Here is a 19227-nt window from a genome sequence, read left to right as displayed (position 1 = left end):
ATGTTTAAGTAATTCTAGTGCCTGATTTCGGGGACTGTCAGTTTGAGGTTAACTAACTAATATTCTGCCTAAGAAGATCTGTGATATTTTTTTAACTAACAAGGATGCACTTAGCCTTCTGCAAAGAGTTGTTCAGTTAGGTATCAGCTAATAAACCGTTTTTTTTCTCCCTTGTACAGGCCAACCACAAATTAGGGCACAAACAACAAAATAAGTAGCTTCTCTTCTTGCTTTCTTGACATAAATCTTCGTCAAAATTTGAACTTTGCCGACTCACTGGCCATCAACTCAAAAACACTGCCTCTTTAAATCCACTAGGCAGCCTCGTTTCCGATTTATAAAACATGTGACGTAATTTTTTTTTGTTGCACAAGAAGAACATCGTCTGTTCTACCAACCTCTTTTGTTCACAGCCCGCTCTCGGTTACCGCTAAAATACGGACAACGTGTATCTAGCTAGTTACCGGGGAATAACATAAAGCTAGTAAACGTCATACAGTGTGTTGTTTTGGGGTACTGCCGACTGCTTTGAAACTAAGTGAATGAAAGCTTTGCAGAACGTGAGCGACATGAGTTCCGACGCTAAGCCCGAGCCTAAAAAAGGCAAAATGGAGAATGAAAGCAAATATCTCCCGGAGCTTCTGGCAGAAAAAGACAGCCTGGATTCGTCATTTACTCACGCAATGAAACTGATATCTGCAGGTAATAGATCACAAATATTTTTGTTGAAATGCACATTCGCAGTGACTCCTGAATTTGTTTGTTAGTTATAGTAAGGCTATCTCTGGGGTAACGTTAGTTGAAAGAATGACGATGGCTAGCTAACGTACTGTAGCTACGTTAGCTAGTAGTCAAACCGTTCTGGTTTGTAACGTTAACCCATTGATTACTGCACAAATGATTTGTTAAATGTTGGCATCTCGTTCATATTTGTCATAAATGAAACGGCTTTGGTTAAACACACCGCTCTGTACTGTATATATATATATATATATATATATATTTTTAAGTATTCCCTTGGACAATGGTTGATATGGAAAGAGGCATGTTGGCACGAGGTTCTAAGGTAGAGGCATGGCACCAAGTGGGGGGTGTAGTGATGTAACTAACGTTAACGGGACAATCCACCCAAAACTACTGATTCCTGTGATTTACTGTGTAAAGTAACAATTGAACGATATATGTTTATATAAGCTTGGTAGCCGCATGTGAACATCTCTATGGCAGGGCTGGGCAATAATTTTGTATATGGGGATGGGGAATAAAAAATATCCAGAGGGCTGCACCGATGTTCTCAATCTTCCAGAACAATGTGCACTTTTTAATTTTTTTTTACTCAAACCTGCCGGCCAGATTGAATGTTGCTGAGGCAACATATAGTTGGCGCTAGATCTGCACATCTAGGATTGTGCATTCCCGGTAATACGCGTGTAGACCGGCTCAGACATAAAGCATCCATTCAGACTGCAAGGCATACTTTCCCTCAGCCATCTAATGGCGAACCACGGGAAAAACGGGAAACATGTATCGCCTTCATTAAACACAATTGCCCCCAACTTCAGCCAAGGGTGTGCAATATCCTAAATTGTCTGAAAATAATGGGGAAATTGTTTTAAGACAGTACACATCCCTGCTCGCAAATTGGGCTTCCGAGGCACTGCATCTCAACGCTAGAAGCGGCACTACAGACACTGGTTCGAACCCTGGCTGTATCACAACCGGCCGTGGCTTGCAGTTTTTGTTTGGAACAGTAGCTAGTTGGCTGACATTATATGAAATGTGGCTGCTTATTTGTTAGTGCTGTAAAAATGTGTATTTAACGAAACTTAGTAGCTATCACTTTTTTTCTCGACTTAGTTAACCATGACTGGTTGTCTCACCTAGAATGAACGCACTTAACTGTAAGCTGCTTTGAATAAGGGAGTCTACTAAATGACTTATGTAAATCCAGCATTTACAGTTCGATTCCTGAATTTCTGGCAGATATTTGAAATTTATAGTAGACACCAGCTAGTCTGCACATCTGCAATTTGATATCTGCTGCAAAGTTACTGTACAATTCTTTAGGCAGGAAATTGTTACGTATGTTGGGACCTCTGCCAGCAATGTCATGGCTAAGTGTCAGACCAGGTTATAAACGGCTTCATCCTGCTGCAGTGCTAGTTAACTGCGTTATCGCAGCTTGCCTCACTCCTAGCACCAATTTCTACCAGACAGTTCCTCATTACCTGTCTGTCTCAAACTAAACAGGAGTGTGCATTACAAGTTTGGATTCTACAGTCTGATCAGCCATTTTTTGTTAATTATGTCAAATTAATGGTGTCTCTGATTCTTGAGACTCACCTTAACAGCCCCACTGCACCCCATTGTAACAATTACAGCATCAGGGTTGAAGACTAAAGGCCAACTTGTCATTTTCAGTAGGATTTTGAGGCCTGTTTGCCAGTTCTGAGGCTTTCATAATTATACGGGTGTTTATCTAGTGAGCGGAGCTCAGTTTCCCCATAATGTTTTGGATTGTTGGCGGTTGTGCAATGTCTAATGCCTGCAGCATTTCACTGTTGGGGCATCTGTGTTGTAGAGGATTAGAGACCAATTGTCACAACTGTCTGTTCTATGCCAGTTGTCTTTGAGGAAATGCAGGTGCTAAAATGTCTAGATCGGTTGGCTTTTGTCTAGACTCCAGGATGTTCTCTAGTAGGGCAATGCTCAGATGTCGCTACTTTAGTTATTTATACTTGGATTTGACCAAGCTCTGCTAATTGCTTGTGAATTATGAACATTTCATGAAGCACTTGCAATACGTTCAATCATTATCAATGGTACAGTAATGATTTACTCAAACTAAAAACCCATGTTTTCCTGTCTGTAGAGATTGAAAGGATTCAGAAAGGAGAGTCAAAGAAAGAGGCAGAAAGAGAAACATACTTGGACCTGTTTACCACAAAGAACATCAAGGTCAAAGAACGTGTGCTAATTCCCGTCAAGCAGTACCCAAGGGTGAGTAAAGTGTTTTCTTGGTCTCCATCGAAAGTCCGTAATTTTATTTTTTTCCTCAATCTTTAGCTTAACATCTGAAAGATTTATGATATAATCATGCCGTTTGGGCCATTGTGTTTAAAATGTGATTACTTTGGTGGGTGGACATAATTACACATTTGTAGACTGCAGGAAGCCCAAACGGATATAATATTGTACTAGAACATAATCTCAAACCTTGTTTGTATATGGTTACATACACTCAGTGACCAGTTCACTAGGTACACCCATCTAGTACCGGGTCGGATCGCACTTTGCCTCCTGAACAGCTGGAATTCTTCAGGGCATGGATACGTTGCTCAGTTGTCTAGGGACCTAACGTGTGCCAGGAAAACATTTCTTACACCATTGCCACCAGCCTGTACTGTTGACACCAGGCAGGATGGGGCAATAGACTCATGCTCGATTGTCCACTGTTGGTGATTGCGTGCCCAGTGGAGCCGCTTCTTGTTTTTAGCTGATAGGAGTGGAACCCGGTGTGGTCGTCTGCTGCAATAGCCCATCTGAGACAAGGACCGATTAGTTGTGCCTTCTGAGATGCCATTCTGTGCACCCCTTTTTACTGCGCTCTTTGTGGCCCTCCTGTTAGCTTGCGGATTCTTGCCATTCTCCTTCAACCTCCCATCAACAAGCTGTCTTTGCCCACAGGCATGGTGAGAGAGCGTGCTTTCTCACCATTCTCGGTAAACCCTGGACACGGTTGTATGTGAAAATAGCAGGAGGCTGGACTTTTCTGAGATTCTGGAACCCGCGCAGATGGCACTGACTATAATACGACACAGTTGCTTAGGTCACTCGCTTTGCCCATTCTAACGTTCAATAGAACAGTAACTGGATGCCTGTCTGCCTGCTTTATATAGCAGGCCGTGTGACTCACTGTCCTGTCCGTAGGTGTGAACTGTTTTCATGAATTGGGTGGTGTACCTTAACTGGCCACTGGTGTACCTTAACTGGTGTATATTTCTATGCGTGGGAATAATTTAGAACAGATTTCCAAAATTGAAATCACTTGGCGCTGGTTTTATGTTGTCCCCCCCTCCCCAATTATGGGGGGGGGGTTGCTCAGAACTTGAAAAGCCAAATAAAATTGTCCGCCAGTGGGGCAACCCTGCTCTACTTCGTCTGGCTCTCCTTTACTGTCAAGGGACTCGTCACTGACATGGAATGAAAACAACTTCCACCCCTCAGGGTTTACAGTGACCAACTTTAATGGATATGACTGCATGTAGTGGAATGATGCTTTTTAATTTCAGGGGAGTGAAGTTGAAATGGTATGTCAGTGCTCATTCAGACATGCAGAATAAAGACATCCGCATCATTCCATTCTGGAACTTTGTGCATATATTATGACTATGACATGTCTCTTTGTTGGTGTTTGGTCAACAATGGGGATTGTTCAATGAAGTGTTGTCATTTGTGCAAATTTTCACTTGAGAAATACCAAACATCTTAGTTGGATGTAAAATTTGAAGATCTCTTCTGCAAAAATTTCAATAAATGACAGATTTTGAGTTATGGTGAATTAATTTCGAGGATGTGTTTACTGGCTATTGCGTTTCAAGATGGACAAGTGGTACTATTGTCGTTTTGCAAGCTTGCTCGTTCACCTGGCAGAATTTGGCTGACATGTGCACGGCTTAAGGCATCTATATGTGAATTAATAGAAAATGGCCCACATAAATGGGCAATTGCAGAAAGAGCGGTGTTGGTTTGACCATCTGATAATTGAAATTCATTCATCTTAATTTTGATGTGCCGAAACAGCTCTCATATCTACCGCCTTTAAACATGGACCGATCTCAGTCTCCTGGGCAGGCTCTCGCCCTCTTTTTCATTTGAGTAAGGAAAAGGGGTTAGGAGAAACCAAATGGCCCTAGCTATCACGTTAGAGTGCCTGAATGACAAATTCATCTATTAATGTTAATGACTGTCTCTGGCAGCAGACTGACTGTCCCTGATCTCCCTTAGCCGGGGTGGGAAAGGCGTGCATCACACTAGGTTGAATAGGCTTCCTCAGCTTAGCAACATGATATATGACTCTGAATTATACAATCTGCATCAACAGAGGCTATTTGTGTAATCTCTTTTCAAATGATTTTTTTCAGTTCAACTTTGTTGGTAAGATCCTGGGACCCCAGGGGAACACGATCAAGCGACTCCAGGAGGAAACAGGAGCAAAGATCTCTGTGTTGGGCAAAGGTTCCATGAGAGACAAGGCGAAGGTAAGAATGTCGGGAGGAGCTGACCAGGTACATGCGTGGAGTCCCTTTGAAACAAACATTTAGCAATCAAATGTGTATTTGGGAAATTTACTGAGTAGCATTGGACTTATTTAAGCAATAAGGCCCGATGGGTTGTGAAATATGACCAATATGCTAAGGGCTGTTCTTAGGCACGACGCAACGCGGTGGGCTTTGACACAGTCCTTAGCTGTGGTATGTTGGCCATACATCACAAACCCCTGAGGTGTCTTATTGCTATTACAAACTGATTACCAATGTGATTAAAGCATTAAAAAGGTTGTCATACCCGTGGTATATGGCTTTTAGGGCTCGAACCACCTAGTTTATGTAATTTTGTATGTTCATTTCAGGAGGAAGAGCTGAGAAAGGGCGGTGAGCCCAAATATGCTCATCTGGGCATGGAACTGCATGTCTTCATAGAGGTGTTTGCCCCAATACCTGAGGCATACCTGCGCATGGCTCATGCAATGGACGAGGTCAAGAAGTTCCTCATCCCTGTAAGTATCCCAGAGAGCATCCTGCTTCAGCCACAGACATTTTAAAGTTGTGATCTATGGGTTGATTTATGATTGCTTAGCAATGGCCCAAGATTTTCCATGCTGCTGCCATGTTCTAATCACGGACCTGCCATGTTAATGTAGCTACTACTTTCTTTACTTATAAGCAGGACACCATGGATGGTATCTGCCAGGATCAGTTCATGGAGATTGGCTACCTAAATGGAGGTCAGGACTCACAATCCAGGGGAAGAGGGGGCCCCCCAGGCAGGGGCAGGGGAGCACCCCCACCCAACTCTGCAGGAGCCAGGTAGGGTTCAGTGCCTTTGGCAACCCCTTATTTTACAAGACCACAATCTTTCCAACTTTAAATTTACAAATATATTTTGTTTTTCTTCAGGGGGCGAGGAATGCCACCTCGTGGAGGAGCCCCTCGTGGTGGAGCTTCCCGAGGAGGGCCACCCAGGGGTGGGTCCACCAGAGGGGCTCCAGCTGGTCGGGGTGGACCCCCCTCCACACCTGCTAGAGGAGGCACAGCTCAACGTTCCAGACCCCCCGCACAAGGGAATCAAAGGATGCTCCCGTCCCCAGCCCACTCCCACCAGCAGCACCATCAGCAGCACCAACATGCGCAACCACCCAAGGCTGAGGCCTATGATGAATATGTACGTCAAACCACTCAATTGTTAAGTCATTGTGTTGTGTACCTAGTCTCTTTCAGAACTGAAGAGGAGCTGTCAGTTTAAGGTCGTATTTATTATAGGTCTATTTATCACGGCTGACAAGTCACCTCTACATTCACGGTTATCTACCATTGATTTTTTTCTACACTAGATCACTGATATGGGGTGCTGTGTTGAATCAACTGTGCCTCCATCTTGGCATTCCTGACATTGTAAAATATTTTGGGAGCATTAAATTATTGAGGTCTACATTTGTTTTTTCCACACTTGTTATTTTATACACCTTGGTGCATATGTGAGCTTAACATAAACAATATTTCCTTACATTTTAATTTTCGATTAGTAATATTACAGACCCCACAAACTTAAATACAACTGCTTGTGTCCTTGAGAAATTATTGAACTTCTGTAAAATCCCATTAATTAAGGAGGATTGCTCCTACTGGGGAGTGCCGCTGACCGTTTGCTTCAGTCTCAATGCCCAATGTATAGCATCAGCAATCCAGGGTTTATAGAAATCATTGGTATCAGCCCAATGGAACCTTTCTAGTACACTTGAGGTGTTTGTTCTGACATTACTCTAGCGTTGTACATGTACCGTGTCATTCTGTGGTTAATTGCTTATGTTGTTTTTTCCCCAGCCTGCCTATGAAGAAAGCTATGCTGAGCCTGCATATGAAGGTTATGACAGTTATTACAGTCAACAACCTCCACAAGCGTAAGTTTCTATCTCATAGTATAATGGTTCATTGTGAGTTTTTAAACAATGAAGTGGCCAATCCTCAGGACAGTGTAGGGGCGCAGACATTTCCTTTCACAATATTCAATGTAGTGTCAAAATGGTGGAAGACTGTTTGACCTTCTCTTCTCAGGGATACAGAGTACTATGACTATGGACATGGCGAGGCTCAAGAGGCCTTTGAACCCTATGGTAAGATGATAGTAAATTAATGGTGGTGAAAGTTGGTATAACCAATGTTCTTATTTTCACATACATTCTCAGATATTGAAATGACATAATTGGTCCAAACCGATTATCATCTGTCAATGTTTTGTACTGAATGAATTGACCATCGCTCTTTATTGCCACACTGCGTGTATCCAAACATTGACCTTTGTTTGCGACTTTTGTGTGCATTTTCTCTCGTAGCCCAGGACGATTGGGAGGGTTCGTGGCCCACCACTGGAGGCAAAGCCCCTCCTGCAAGGCAGGATAAGCGGGGGTCCTACAGAGAGCATCCATACGGAAGATACTGAACGGCTCTGGTAGAGGGTTGCCCTGGCAACTGTCTCCCATTGTAAATCACTTTTAACTCTCTGAAGTAATTTCCCTCTTTTTCTTTAATTTTTTAAAAATGGTTTGAGAGCAGGGTAATTGGATGTGTTGCATCGAGTGGGCATAGCAAGCAAATGCAAGGATTTTGATAAAAAGTTTCATTCAATGTTTGTTTCCACTGCATCTTTGAGTTAAGATCTAATTTAATGGTTGCTTGAAGATTAAAAAAAAAAAAAAAAAAAACTTGATACCTTGTGTAGTTTAATGTTCAAAAATGTTATTTCAGTTTGTCTGTCATGAGAGGATTCAGTGGCAGTTGCAGACTCATTTAGGCTGCATTTCAAAAGTATTTTTAGCTAATAAACTTGATCAATGACATCAATGTAACATCGGCAACTTAGAATGAATGGGGAAGAACCTAAATAAATTTCTGGACAATTTTTCTGTATAATCTAAAATTCCATAGGTTCAATTTTTTTATTTTTCTTATTGAGTTTTGAAATCTATCCTTATTAGACACTTGAGACGGTCTGTCCTAAAATATCTCGAGTCATTTCAATTTGACTTGATTGTGTAGTACATTCTACTATAGATATCTTTTGCGATTGGCTTACTTTAGTCTACATCTTATTGGGCTGACTGATGGAAATTCTGGTGAATTACTCTATTTTGTGTCCTACCAAGATTTGGACATGGTCTTTATGTAAGAACTGCAGCCAACTCAATATTATGTACATAAACTAAGGACAATTGTATTGCTATCTAAAGTTGTGCAGTCTCCAAAATGCATAGTGCTATATGTGTACTCTTGCCTAAATAGGATACTAAATATATCCACAAATGTTTTGCTGCAGTGCGTTGTATCAATAAAGCCTCATTTGTTTTTGTTTTTTATCCAACTAAACCTGGTATTTTGCTTTTGTTGTATAGTAATGCCTTCAACTAATAAAACTGATCCTCATTTTGAGGTTCTTCACAAAACTCGAAAACAATCACCAGATTATTGCATGTACATAGAAGACAAAAGCAACCAAAAAGAACATTGCTCTATTTTGATAAAGAGCACATCCTCTTCATCTCTCTCTTTAATAGAGGATCTAGAAGAGACCCATTATGTCACGTAAAATAACGATGGTTCCTTAAGGTAATGTATTTCCAAATACTTCGCCTGACAATGATAGTGCCTGGACTTGTATTATTTGAAGTCAATTGTTACGACAGCCCGCTTCCCAATGATCCATGTATTTTTAGTCATTTGAAATAACTGATTTTCAACAGTATTTCAAGTCAAGCTTGCAGGATTCTTACTTGACTTTAATAAAACCAGCCAGCATGACTTTGCATCAAAGAAAAATATCGCAGGGGAGAGGATGCTAAAAGCCTAAAGATCACGTCAAGAAGGTAAAACGAACCCCAACTGTCATTTGTTAGATATTTTTTTGTCTTATGCACAAAATGCTAGAACCTGCTAGTCATCCAAAACCAGTTGTCCAAAAATACATACCTGCATAATATGCTATGATGACCTGTTTCAAACAAAATAGCTGTGCAAAATTATTAGAAATGATTGTAATGCAACTCTTGCTAAAATTGAAAACAGTTAATGGTCCAATCATTTCAACTGCCCTCCCTGGCTTTTTTTTGTTTGGTATTTTTAGAATAATGTTAAAATAATAAGTCAATAAGTCATGGTTATAAAGACTTACAACCTCCGCTTGAGTTGCATGACATTTGCAGTGAAATATTAGTCTTGCATGAATGATCGTTTTCAAGTACATGTTAGTTGTCAACAGCACTTGCACAGGGGTCTCATTGTATTTCTGTCCCCAGGTATTCCGAGTAAGTCCCTCTCTGGGTTTGAGAAAGGCATCGGACTTGAGCTGAATAAAGTCCTCTGGGTAAGTCGTCCATTACTCTTCAGCAATGTCATGGAATTTGACTGGCTAAAGCTGCTTTAGTATTTTAGGTTTTACTATTACATAAATTGAGGAAAACTGATGAAACGATGAGTGAACAAAGTCTGCTATCCACCTGAGTATTCCTCATTTTGCGTGTGCTTGTTGAAGTTGGCCAGAAAGCTCCTAGTCCTCTTCACAACTAACTGCAATGTTTTTGTAATGGACCCTCAAGCTGAATTTTGTCAGGGTCTTTACCAGCTGTAGTAGAAGATCAAACCAGTGTTGTGACAAAGTACTTACTGCTAGACTGGAGGAAGGTGGGTGGAAATGTTGGTGATTTCCAATTTTTGTTCTCAATCAGGTTTTGGGAAGTGCTCCGTTTTTAGTTGCTCAACAGGGTGACTTGTGAATTTATCGTTTCAACAGGTATAATCCAGTGAAAGGCCTTGAAGACTGCACGGGTAACTTAAGCCTGGCAGCCCCATGTTTTGTTTGGGGTTTAACTGTCAGGATTGCCACAAGGCTTTTCTTACAGAAGATATGCCCATCAGTTTGCTATAAATGAGGATGTGTGTTCGCTCCAGCACTTATGGATAATGGCACTCCCTGGAATATGGCTGCTTAATGTCTGCAAGTCTCCAGAGAAAGAACATGAGGCTTACAGTGCATTCAACTTGAGAGGATGAAGTAAATGCACTGGTTCCTGACAAAGCAGCTTGGAGTAAGAGGAACTGAGTTGTATTCTGGGAAATGATGCAGACAATTACATTGATAGAAGGTACAATCTGCAATATCAAAACTTATCTACCCCCTAAAATGATAATTGCTACATTTCCTTGACTTTTATTTTTTTACCTCGTTTTACTTGTTTTTTGTGATTGTAAAATTGTAGTTGCCTCAGGAAGGTCTTGAATCATTTCTGTGCAGAATAACTTTCCTTTCTTAAATAAATCTCTATTCTGATTAAGATATCTTTTTGTCAAATTATGTTTTACATTTTAGTCATTTAGCAGATACTTATCCAGAGCAATTTACATGAGCAATCAGGGTTGCAATTGGGGTTCAGTGCTCTGTTCAATGGCACATTGACAGATTTTTCATTCGGCTCAGATTCAAACCAGCAAACCAGGTCACTGGCATAATGGGCTCAACCTGCTGCTTTGAGGCTCGTATATAAGGTCAACCCGTCAGCTGCCTCCCTTATTTATACTGATAGAAAATATAAACGCAACCCTTTTACTGACTTACAGGAAATCAGTCATTTGAAATATTCATTAGGCCCTAATCTATGGATTTCACATGACTGGGTAGAGGCGCAGCCATGGGAGTGCATTGTCCCACCCACTTGGGAGCCAGGGCTGCCGTGGTTACATGTGTTCTGGGGTTGAGGCCGGTTAGACATACTGCCAAAATCTTTAAAAATAATTTGAGGTTTATGGTAGAGAAATTAACAGCTGGCAACAGCTGTTGGACATTCCTGCAATCATGCCAATTGCACACTCCCTCAACTTGAGACACGTGGCATTGTGTTGTGACAACTGCACATTGTAGAGGCCCGATGCCTTTTATTGTCCCCAGTGCAAGGTGTGAAGGTGTAATGATCATGCTGTTAATCAGTTTCTTGATATTCCACACCTGTCAGGTGACTGGATTATTCTGTGATCTTTTATTTCAGCTCATGAAACCAACACTTTACACGTTGTGTTTTATTTTTGTTCAGTATAAATATAAACTTGGTTACTCAAAATTGACAACACATCTCTTGTATCATGCTCCCTTGTCCCATCTATTTTCTCACTCTAAATAAATTAACAGCATCTTTCTGTGGACCAGGTATCTAATGGCAGTATTGTGAGAGCAGTTGGTCTGGTTTCTCTTTCAAGCTCTCACTTCCCTCCACTGTCTTATGCTGGGAGATGTCTGGCCCCATTCTGTCAGGAGGATGGGAAGGCTGAATATTGACAAAGGCAAAGCAGTGGGAAGTAGGGGTGCTCAAACACAAAATATTTTTCACAATTCGTGCACTGGGCATTTATTAGTATTATCAGAACGATATAAACGTCTAGAGCATGCAATTTTTTTTCCAGCACCTCCACTTTGGCAAGAAAGGTAGTTGTATAATTAAGAACAGTATCTTGCAGGATCCAATACTTTGAATTGTAAGTTGTTGCCCTCTGCGGTTGTCATTCAAATAGTCAAGAACGAGCACAGTCCTATGCCAAGTTATGGGCAAAGACGCAACTTCCATATAAAATTTTATATTTTTCTTGACGATATAACATGGAAAACAACCGCTAATTTGTACACTATTAATGTATCCTTACAAACCACTTAATGTACATTTTATATTACTGTATTGTACATAGGCTGGTCATTAGGTTTGTACCTGTATAATTTATCACTAAGAGGAAACGATTTACAATAAAGTAATTGAGTACATTGAACAAGTGGTTTGTGATATCTGGCTCAGTTGGTAGCGCATGGCGCTTACATTGTTAGGGTAATGGATTCGATTCCCACGGCAGACCAGTATGAAAATGTATACACTCCCTTTAGTATGCGCAACAAGAAAAAAAAGAGCGTATTCCTTTATCGTTGGCTTTTCTAAATAAATGTTTGGTAATCGACTAGGAATGCATTGAAGATCGACCGGTTGGTGACCACTGAGGATATACGCTGTAGTTTACCGTAGGATTCAAAAATCGAGCGGGCACGAAATGGCGCTTGAGTCGAGAAGAAATGTGGTCGAGCGAGCAGGGGACGGGTGCCGCGAGCGCTGGCCAGCGTGGTGCGCGAAAATTAAACTTGAGTTTGTGATCGAGCAGAACTGCAATTTTGCACGCAGTAGCCTTACATTAATTCGAGAGTAGAAGTGTGTTTGCCTGAAGAAGTTCTTACTACATGTCAAGACTCAAATTATTGCACTCACAAATAAGGAGCGTCCCCACACGAATGCATTTTCTTCACATCACCAATTTTTCAGTTTGCTCTCAAATCTATTTTGCGCTCGCAACTACATACTATTTAATTTTATATCGGAGGAAATGCTAGCCAATGAACGTAGCAGTCTACTGAAACGCGATTGGTCAGTTTTTTTGTACCATTCACGATTTGAGTGCTCTCATCGGATTTTGGACAGTGAAAGATGGCTGAGTTATTCCTACAAAGTGGTGCCTTTTATGTCCCCAGGAAATATCACTTATTTAGTGTAAAATATGGATTCCAAAATGCCTTAGTAATTACATATTTAAAATCTTTCATTGTTTTATAGTCCTAGTTCAATTCTCTCTGCAAATATTGTATTTATTTAATTTAAGATGTTCAGTGTCAGTGTTCAGTGTCCCTATTCCCTTTCCACACTGTCAGTTTGCAGAGTCTGTGGATGAATAGTGCAGAATGCAAAGTCCATGGAGGAGAGGATGGTTGGTGAGGGCCACAGCACAAGAAACTGTTCAGGTGACGGTAGGTTTTGGTCGTGATTGACCTGAACCGTTTGCGAAGGAAGGGGAGGTGAACGGGGTCGGCGGTGATCTTTCCTGCATGCTTCCTTGCCCTGCAGTCGTGCAGAACCTTGATGGAGGGCAGATGGCAGGCAATGACCCTCAGCAGACCGGACAATCCGTTGCAGTGATGGAAGAGATAAGGATGGACTTGATGGTAATTTAGAACTGAATCAGTCCACCGCATTCAAAAGAGGGCTGAGGACAAAACAACACCATACATTCACCAAACATTGTACTGAGTGAGGAACAGATTTTTAATAGTAATTGTCTGACTGGGAACTACCGTTGTCTATAAATGACAGAATCCAGAATTATTTGTTTGGCATTGGACGTTTTATTTAATACAGTCAGTAATCACATAGGGATTAAGTGTTGACTTGGGCTGTATATTCTTTAAATTAGGTTTTTGTGTTCACTCCAGTGTATTGGTAAGGGCACAGATGACAGACCGGTAAGATTCCAGTTGAGGTGGTTTGATAACATTGAAAATGCACAGGCACTGTGTATGTAGTCTGGATGGGCTAAGGCACTTAGTGGTCTGGCATCTTCCTTCAACCAAAGTAAGTGTGTGTGGTCTGCAAGTAAAGAGAGAGATAAAGATACAATAGTGAATGACAGAATACAATCTCCAATTCACATCTCTTATAAACAATGTGCATGGCTTTAACATGAATATGGTGACAATGCTATACTGGACCATACAGCGCAATAAAACGTGACTGTGACTGCACTAATTTGAGATCAGCACATGTACTACAAAGAATAGTACCATCTTCAGTAAAGGGATACAATTGCACAATTAACTTGAAAACCTCTAAACAGTGAAATACGATGTAAAACAGTGGTGATTTTAGCATGCAAATCATGGAGGGGCAAAAAAATAAAAAATAAGTGGGATGCATGCCAACAGAGCCAGTACACAACACTAAACAATACATGAATTGCACTATAACAGTGACAAACAGTGCCCACAAACTGTTAGGGCCTACATAAAGCTGTCCCAACATCTTACCACTGTTGCACCTCGTTATCAGCGGAGTCTTGTCTGGCAGCGGAACAGTTCAATCAGCCTCATTTACTGCCTTTAAAAAAAAAAACATAGCTGATATGGCTGACTTGCTTAAACAAATGTGGTTTCTAATGACAATTGAGATGTACAAACTATAGCATGAGGGGACAACAAGCGAATAAGAGGCCATCTGTAATTTCGATTAAGACTAATGAGTGAGCTAGGATGGACATAGTCAATATAATTATTTGTTTAGCACTTTTGAAATGTACATCAACAGAATTCAGAACTCGGGCTGTTCTTAAAGTGCTCTCCCTGTACACCAAGTCATAACCGTATGTTAAATAAAGGGGGCATATAAGCAGACAATGAAAGCTCTTAGAATATTCAATGATTACATTTCTCTAAAACAGGTTATAGGCTACATGTGCACCACTAAATCAGAACAGTAGACAAAATTAAGAGGGGTAAATAGACCAAATTGTTAGGGTGAGGCACATGGGATACTAACGGCTTACTACACAACATACACTTAGTAATACTTTCTTAGCTACAGTATACATATCTCTCTGGCATATTACATAATTTATGCAGCAGCATATAATACATTTTTGCACTCGCCTTGTGCTGTGCTCACTTGAATAGGAAGGTGGCACGGCAGTCCTTCGTGGTCAAATTTTATCATCAAAGTCTGGCATTCTCTGGATTTATGGTGCTTTCAAGACAACTGGTAACTCGGAAAAAACAAGGTTGAATAACGATTACGTCATTGATCTTCAGGTCGTAGCTCCAGAAAGAAGCCCGAGTTCCCGATTTTTTACAATTTCGAGTTGGATGACCATTCACAATGTATTTCTCAGTTGGAGCTTGTTTTTTTTCCAGAATTGCCAGTTTTTTTATTTCACCTTTATTTAACCAGGTAGGAACAAGTTCTCATTTACAAAGTTAACTTGACTTCAGTGAGTTCAAGACTGCAGTTCTGGGTTAAAAGTTGTTTTGAGCTTCATTGTATCCCTGATAATTTGGTCAGATAACCATGTGTGTCTGTGTGTACAGTAGGTGACATGTCCATGATTGCTATCTAGTAACTATAGTTATGCTAGGTAATGGTTTGGCTTATCATGTTCATGTCTATGTAGACGAAGACTGTAGAAGGAAGTGGAGAGGACTCAGGGACAGGTATCAGAGAGAGAGAAGGGCAGAGAAAAAGAAGAGGTCTGGGTCAGCAGCTTCAGGTCAGCAGCCTTGGCGCTTCTGCCACATTCTTTCTTTTCTGGATCCATTTATTGTGCCTAGGGCAACGAGTGGCAATTTTACAGCCAGACCCTCTACTACGTCATCCACAAGTGTTGTCACCACCGGTGCATCCATGACGTCCAGGGGCCATTTGTTTGTTTAGCTGTGTTATGGCTATTTTCTTTTTTTCAGAGACACACACACACCACCTTCAATAATTTAATTAATTTTTAAGACGTTTTTACAACACACATTCCTGTCATGTTCTTTCCTGTACTTAATATCTCATTTAGACTTAATCTGCGTATTTCTTCCCTACACCTTTGCAGATCTAAGACAAGATGAAAGTAAAAACACATTCTCTTTTTATTTTTTTTCCACCTGTATTTTGTCAGGCCAGTGAACATGGTGGTAAACTGTACTATTTGTATGGACCCTAGGTTAGCCTTTCCCTTTTATCATACTAACTATGTCGTATAACCTTAATTAGTGCTCCCGCTCATCTGATGTACCATGCCAGGTGTGTATAATACTGACATTAATGGGAGAGGGTAGGGGTTAAGATGGGGTCTTTACTCCCAAATGTCACTTAAATATAACTTCCAAATGAAGAGAGACAATGATACATAAAGTAATCTGGGGGAAAAATGCAATTTTATGGACAATGGTGGATGGTTCTTAAAAGAGCTGTTTCACTCCACGGCATACTGCCAGAGGACTTCACCTGCTGGCGATAAGAAGCAGGTGGTCAGCTTCTCCCTCACCTGGAGTGCCTGTCTGGAGGCGTTGTTGGCACCTGCCCTGGTGACATCAGGTAGGTGACCATTTGGCGTGACCATTTGGTGTGCCCATCTCCATCCGGAGTGGCTCCTGGAATGACCTCCTCCGCAGGTAGTTGTGGAGAACACATATGGCCTTCACGCAGGCATTGACATTTGAGGGGCTGAGACCAAGCACTCTCCGATACATTCTCCACCGGGCTGCCAGAATCCCAAAGGCACATTCAATAACTAACTTTGTCCTGGACAGTCATTTGTTAAAGATCCTTACAGGCTTTGGCAATGGCAGCTGGTATCCAGCGTAGAGCCTTATGAGGTTGGGTCTCAAAGGGAAGGCCTGGTCGCCGACGAAGACGTGGGGAACGGGTCCCAGGTCTTCAACTCCAGGGAGTGATGCAGGTGGTGGAATCTCCAGGGTGCCATCCTGAAGTGCCCGGCCGAATGCAGAGTCCCGGAGGGTCCCGCCATCACTTCCCTTGCCGTAAGCACCAACATCGACAACACGGAAACAGTAGATGGCATCTACTACAGCCAGGAGTACAACTGAATATGTACCCTTGTAGATGTAGAATTGCAAACTCGAGCACAGTGGAGCCTGGATTACTACATGTTTCCCGTCAATGGAGCCAAGACAGTTGGGGAAGTTCTACCTCTCCAGGAACTCGGCAGCAATGGCCCTCCAGTCTTCCTCCTTGGGGACAGGCATGTATTCACTAACCAGAAAGTCCCAAATGGCTTGTGCCACAGAGGGGACCGTGTGTCACAACTTCCGCTGAAGTCGGTCCCTCTCCTTGTTCGGACGGCGTTCGGCGGTTGACATCACCGGTCTTCTAGCCATCGCCGATCCACCTTCCATTTCCATTTTCCATTTTCCTTGTTTTCCCACACACCTGGTATTCATTTCCTCATTACATGTCGTGTATTTAACCCTCTGTTCCCCCCATGTCTGTGTGTGTAATTGTTTGTCAGGTTGGCACTCTTCCGGCTGGTATGCGTGAGTTCTATTTTACACCCATGCTTTTTGACAGCCTGTACTTTGTACCTTGTTATTTTGTACTTCGTGCTGCCTCACCTGTTCCTCACCTGGGCATTTGTTTTTGTGACGCGGTTGCGTTCTATTCATATATTGCCTCAGTAAAGTGCCTTGTCCACTCATCTCTGCTCTTCTGCGCCTGATTTCCAATGCACCAGCTACACCCATACCTTGACACAATGCCTGCCACCGTGGACCGACCAACTCGGAAGCTGAATCTGATGGTCCTGTAGGAGTCCCCTGTCGCCAAGAATCTGAAATATAATTATCAATATTGTGTGTAATTTGAATTCCACCCACATATTATATCTACTCATATAGCTACCTCATTACTGTTTATTGTGCTCTACTAATTCTATTGTAACCATCATTAACAATACCTTGAAACAGTCCAATTCAGTCTATGACTATATCATTAAACTGTAGCACAGGTCAACTCTACTCTTAGAAAGAATGGTACTATCTACTTAAAAAGGTTATCCGGCTGTCCCAGGTAGTACCCTTTTTGGTTTCAGGTAGAACCCTTTTGGTTCCAAGTAGAACCCTATTGGGTTCCATGTATAACCTTTTCCCCAAAGGGTTATACCTGGAACCAGAAAGGGTTATCCTATGGGGAAAGCAGAACACTTTTGGAACCTTTTTCTCTAAGAGTGTATGTGAGTCCAATAAGAATGTAATGAATGACTGTAACTGTCTTGAACAACAATGGGTCCTGGAGAAGACTAGCCTACCTTCATCAGGGCAGAAGGCACCTTTCTTTTCATTTGGTAACATTGCATAATAAAAAAAATGATTATAAACCAACAGTGGGGGAAGTGATAGGCCTAATGAACATTCTGTAAAAGTTAATCTGATCAAATAGAGACAATTAACTAGAGAGCCCTTTAGCTAGCTAGGTTGCACATAAAAACAATTTCAAATATCAATCAATTATGGTATAAAAAGCTTTAAAAATGTACTAGAACGTAGCTTACCGGAGACAGATCGCCAGGCGTTCAACTGATGGACTCCCGGTAGTTTGTATCCATCCGGGCGATCATGGCTCCAACCATCTGGAGCAGGTGATCGAACTGGCTTCGGTCCAGACGAAAGTAACTTCGGAATTCCTCTCCAAACATTCGAAGCTATTGAATGAGACGGTGGAACTCCCCTGTCTGCTTTCGGGACTTTAACCATCTCTGGAACCACACAGACCTGCGCTTTCGGCGGGGCTGGTCCCGGCCCAACAGCGCGATCAAGACCCCCTTCCTCAACGTTGGTCTCATTGTTGAAAGTGCCTACTCTGCTATCTTGACTAGTTATTGCATTTCGCACCAAAACTGCCTTTTGGAGGGAAATTATATTATAGGTTCTCACAATGAATATGTGGATGTCATCGAATAAATAATATACTTGGCAAATAAATGAATAAAACATGTAAAGAAATTCTACAGTCAAACTTTGTTTATTATGTTATCCCACATTTGTTTTACTGGATATGTGTGCAACACAAATTCAACATTCACATTTTGCTACTTTCTGTCATACCTACCATACAATTTGATACATACATTCGATAAATTCACCACATTCGATAAATTCAGAACGTCCAGCAACTGCCTCTGCAACCCAATGCTGGGAGGCAAACGCAGCGTTCCATTGGAAATGAATGTACTCCTGGTGTAACAAAACGCAAAGCACAATCGGTGTGTTCGAAGCGTAAGACTTTGAAAGCTACAGCAGGACGAGGCAATGAAACTTTTTTTTTTAAGAGATCACTGACGCCCAAACCATTTGATATGAAAGTAGATCTGTTTAAATTCTTTCACAGGATTAAACTAAAGCACATGTTTTCTGAAAACACTGTTTCAGGCCTAGAAAACCAACAAATAACTGGTACCCATTTCAAGCCCAAAAGCAAATTCTGCCCTATAGTTAAAAACTATTCGATTAGGTTAGTCGAACAAGAAGCCATGTAGGAGAAAAACAAACCACATTCAGAAGAACCTCACTAGGACAGAAGAACAGCCACTTAATGAACTAATGAAAGAG

General features: G+C 41.5%; 1 protein-coding gene across 5 annotated transcripts; it reads left to right on the top strand.

The window, feature by feature from the left end:
- Positions 1-362: 362 nt before the first annotated feature.
- LOC115146282 (KH domain-containing, RNA-binding, signal transduction-associated protein 1-like) lies at positions 363-10603 on the top strand. Of its 5 annotated transcripts, none has more exons than XR_003866118.2 (11): positions 363-702; positions 2873-3000; positions 5145-5261; positions 5633-5779; positions 5947-6089; positions 6180-6444; positions 7104-7180; positions 7335-7393; positions 7613-7784; positions 9569-9636; positions 10063-10603. XR_003866118.2 is itself a non-coding variant. In XM_029688275.2 (9 exons), exons 1-9 carry the CDS (start codon positions 543-545, stop codon positions 7717-7719), a joined length of 1200 nt encoding a protein of 399 aa, XP_029544135.1. In that variant the 5' UTR covers positions 363-542; the 3' UTR covers positions 7720-8642. The 5 variants fall into 5 exon arrangements, 2 of the variants coding, with proteins under 2 accessions (XP_029544135.1, XP_029544134.1); XR_003866119.2 differs by having other exon boundaries at positions 9569-9953; XR_003866117.2 differs by having other exon boundaries at positions 9569-10603.
- The last annotated feature ends 8624 nt before the right edge of the window (positions 10604-19227 follow it).

The sequence above is a fragment of the Oncorhynchus nerka genome, linkage group LG18, assembly GCF_034236695.1.
Source record: "Oncorhynchus nerka isolate Pitt River linkage group LG18, Oner_Uvic_2.0, whole genome shotgun sequence".
NCBI classification, from domain to species: Eukaryota; Metazoa; Chordata; class Actinopteri; order Salmoniformes; family Salmonidae; genus Oncorhynchus; species Oncorhynchus nerka.
The sequence above is the reverse complement of the archived record's forward strand: the minus strand, read 5'-3'. Positions and strand labels throughout refer to the sequence as shown.

Excerpts from the sequence above, each read along its gene's own strand:
- LOC115146282 (XM_029688274.2), top strand. The coding sequence starts at position 543 with ATGAAAGCTTTGCAGAACGTGAGCGACATGAGTTCCGACGCTAAGCCC. Across the intron at positions 703-2,872 it reads AATGAAACTGATATCTGCAG|AGATTGAAAGGATTCAGAAA; the intron begins GTAATAGATCAC and ends TCCTGTCTGTAG. Across the intron at positions 5,780-5,946 it reads TCAAGAAGTTCCTCATCCCT|CAGGACACCATGGATGGTAT; the intron begins GTAAGTATCCCA and ends TTTACTTATAAG.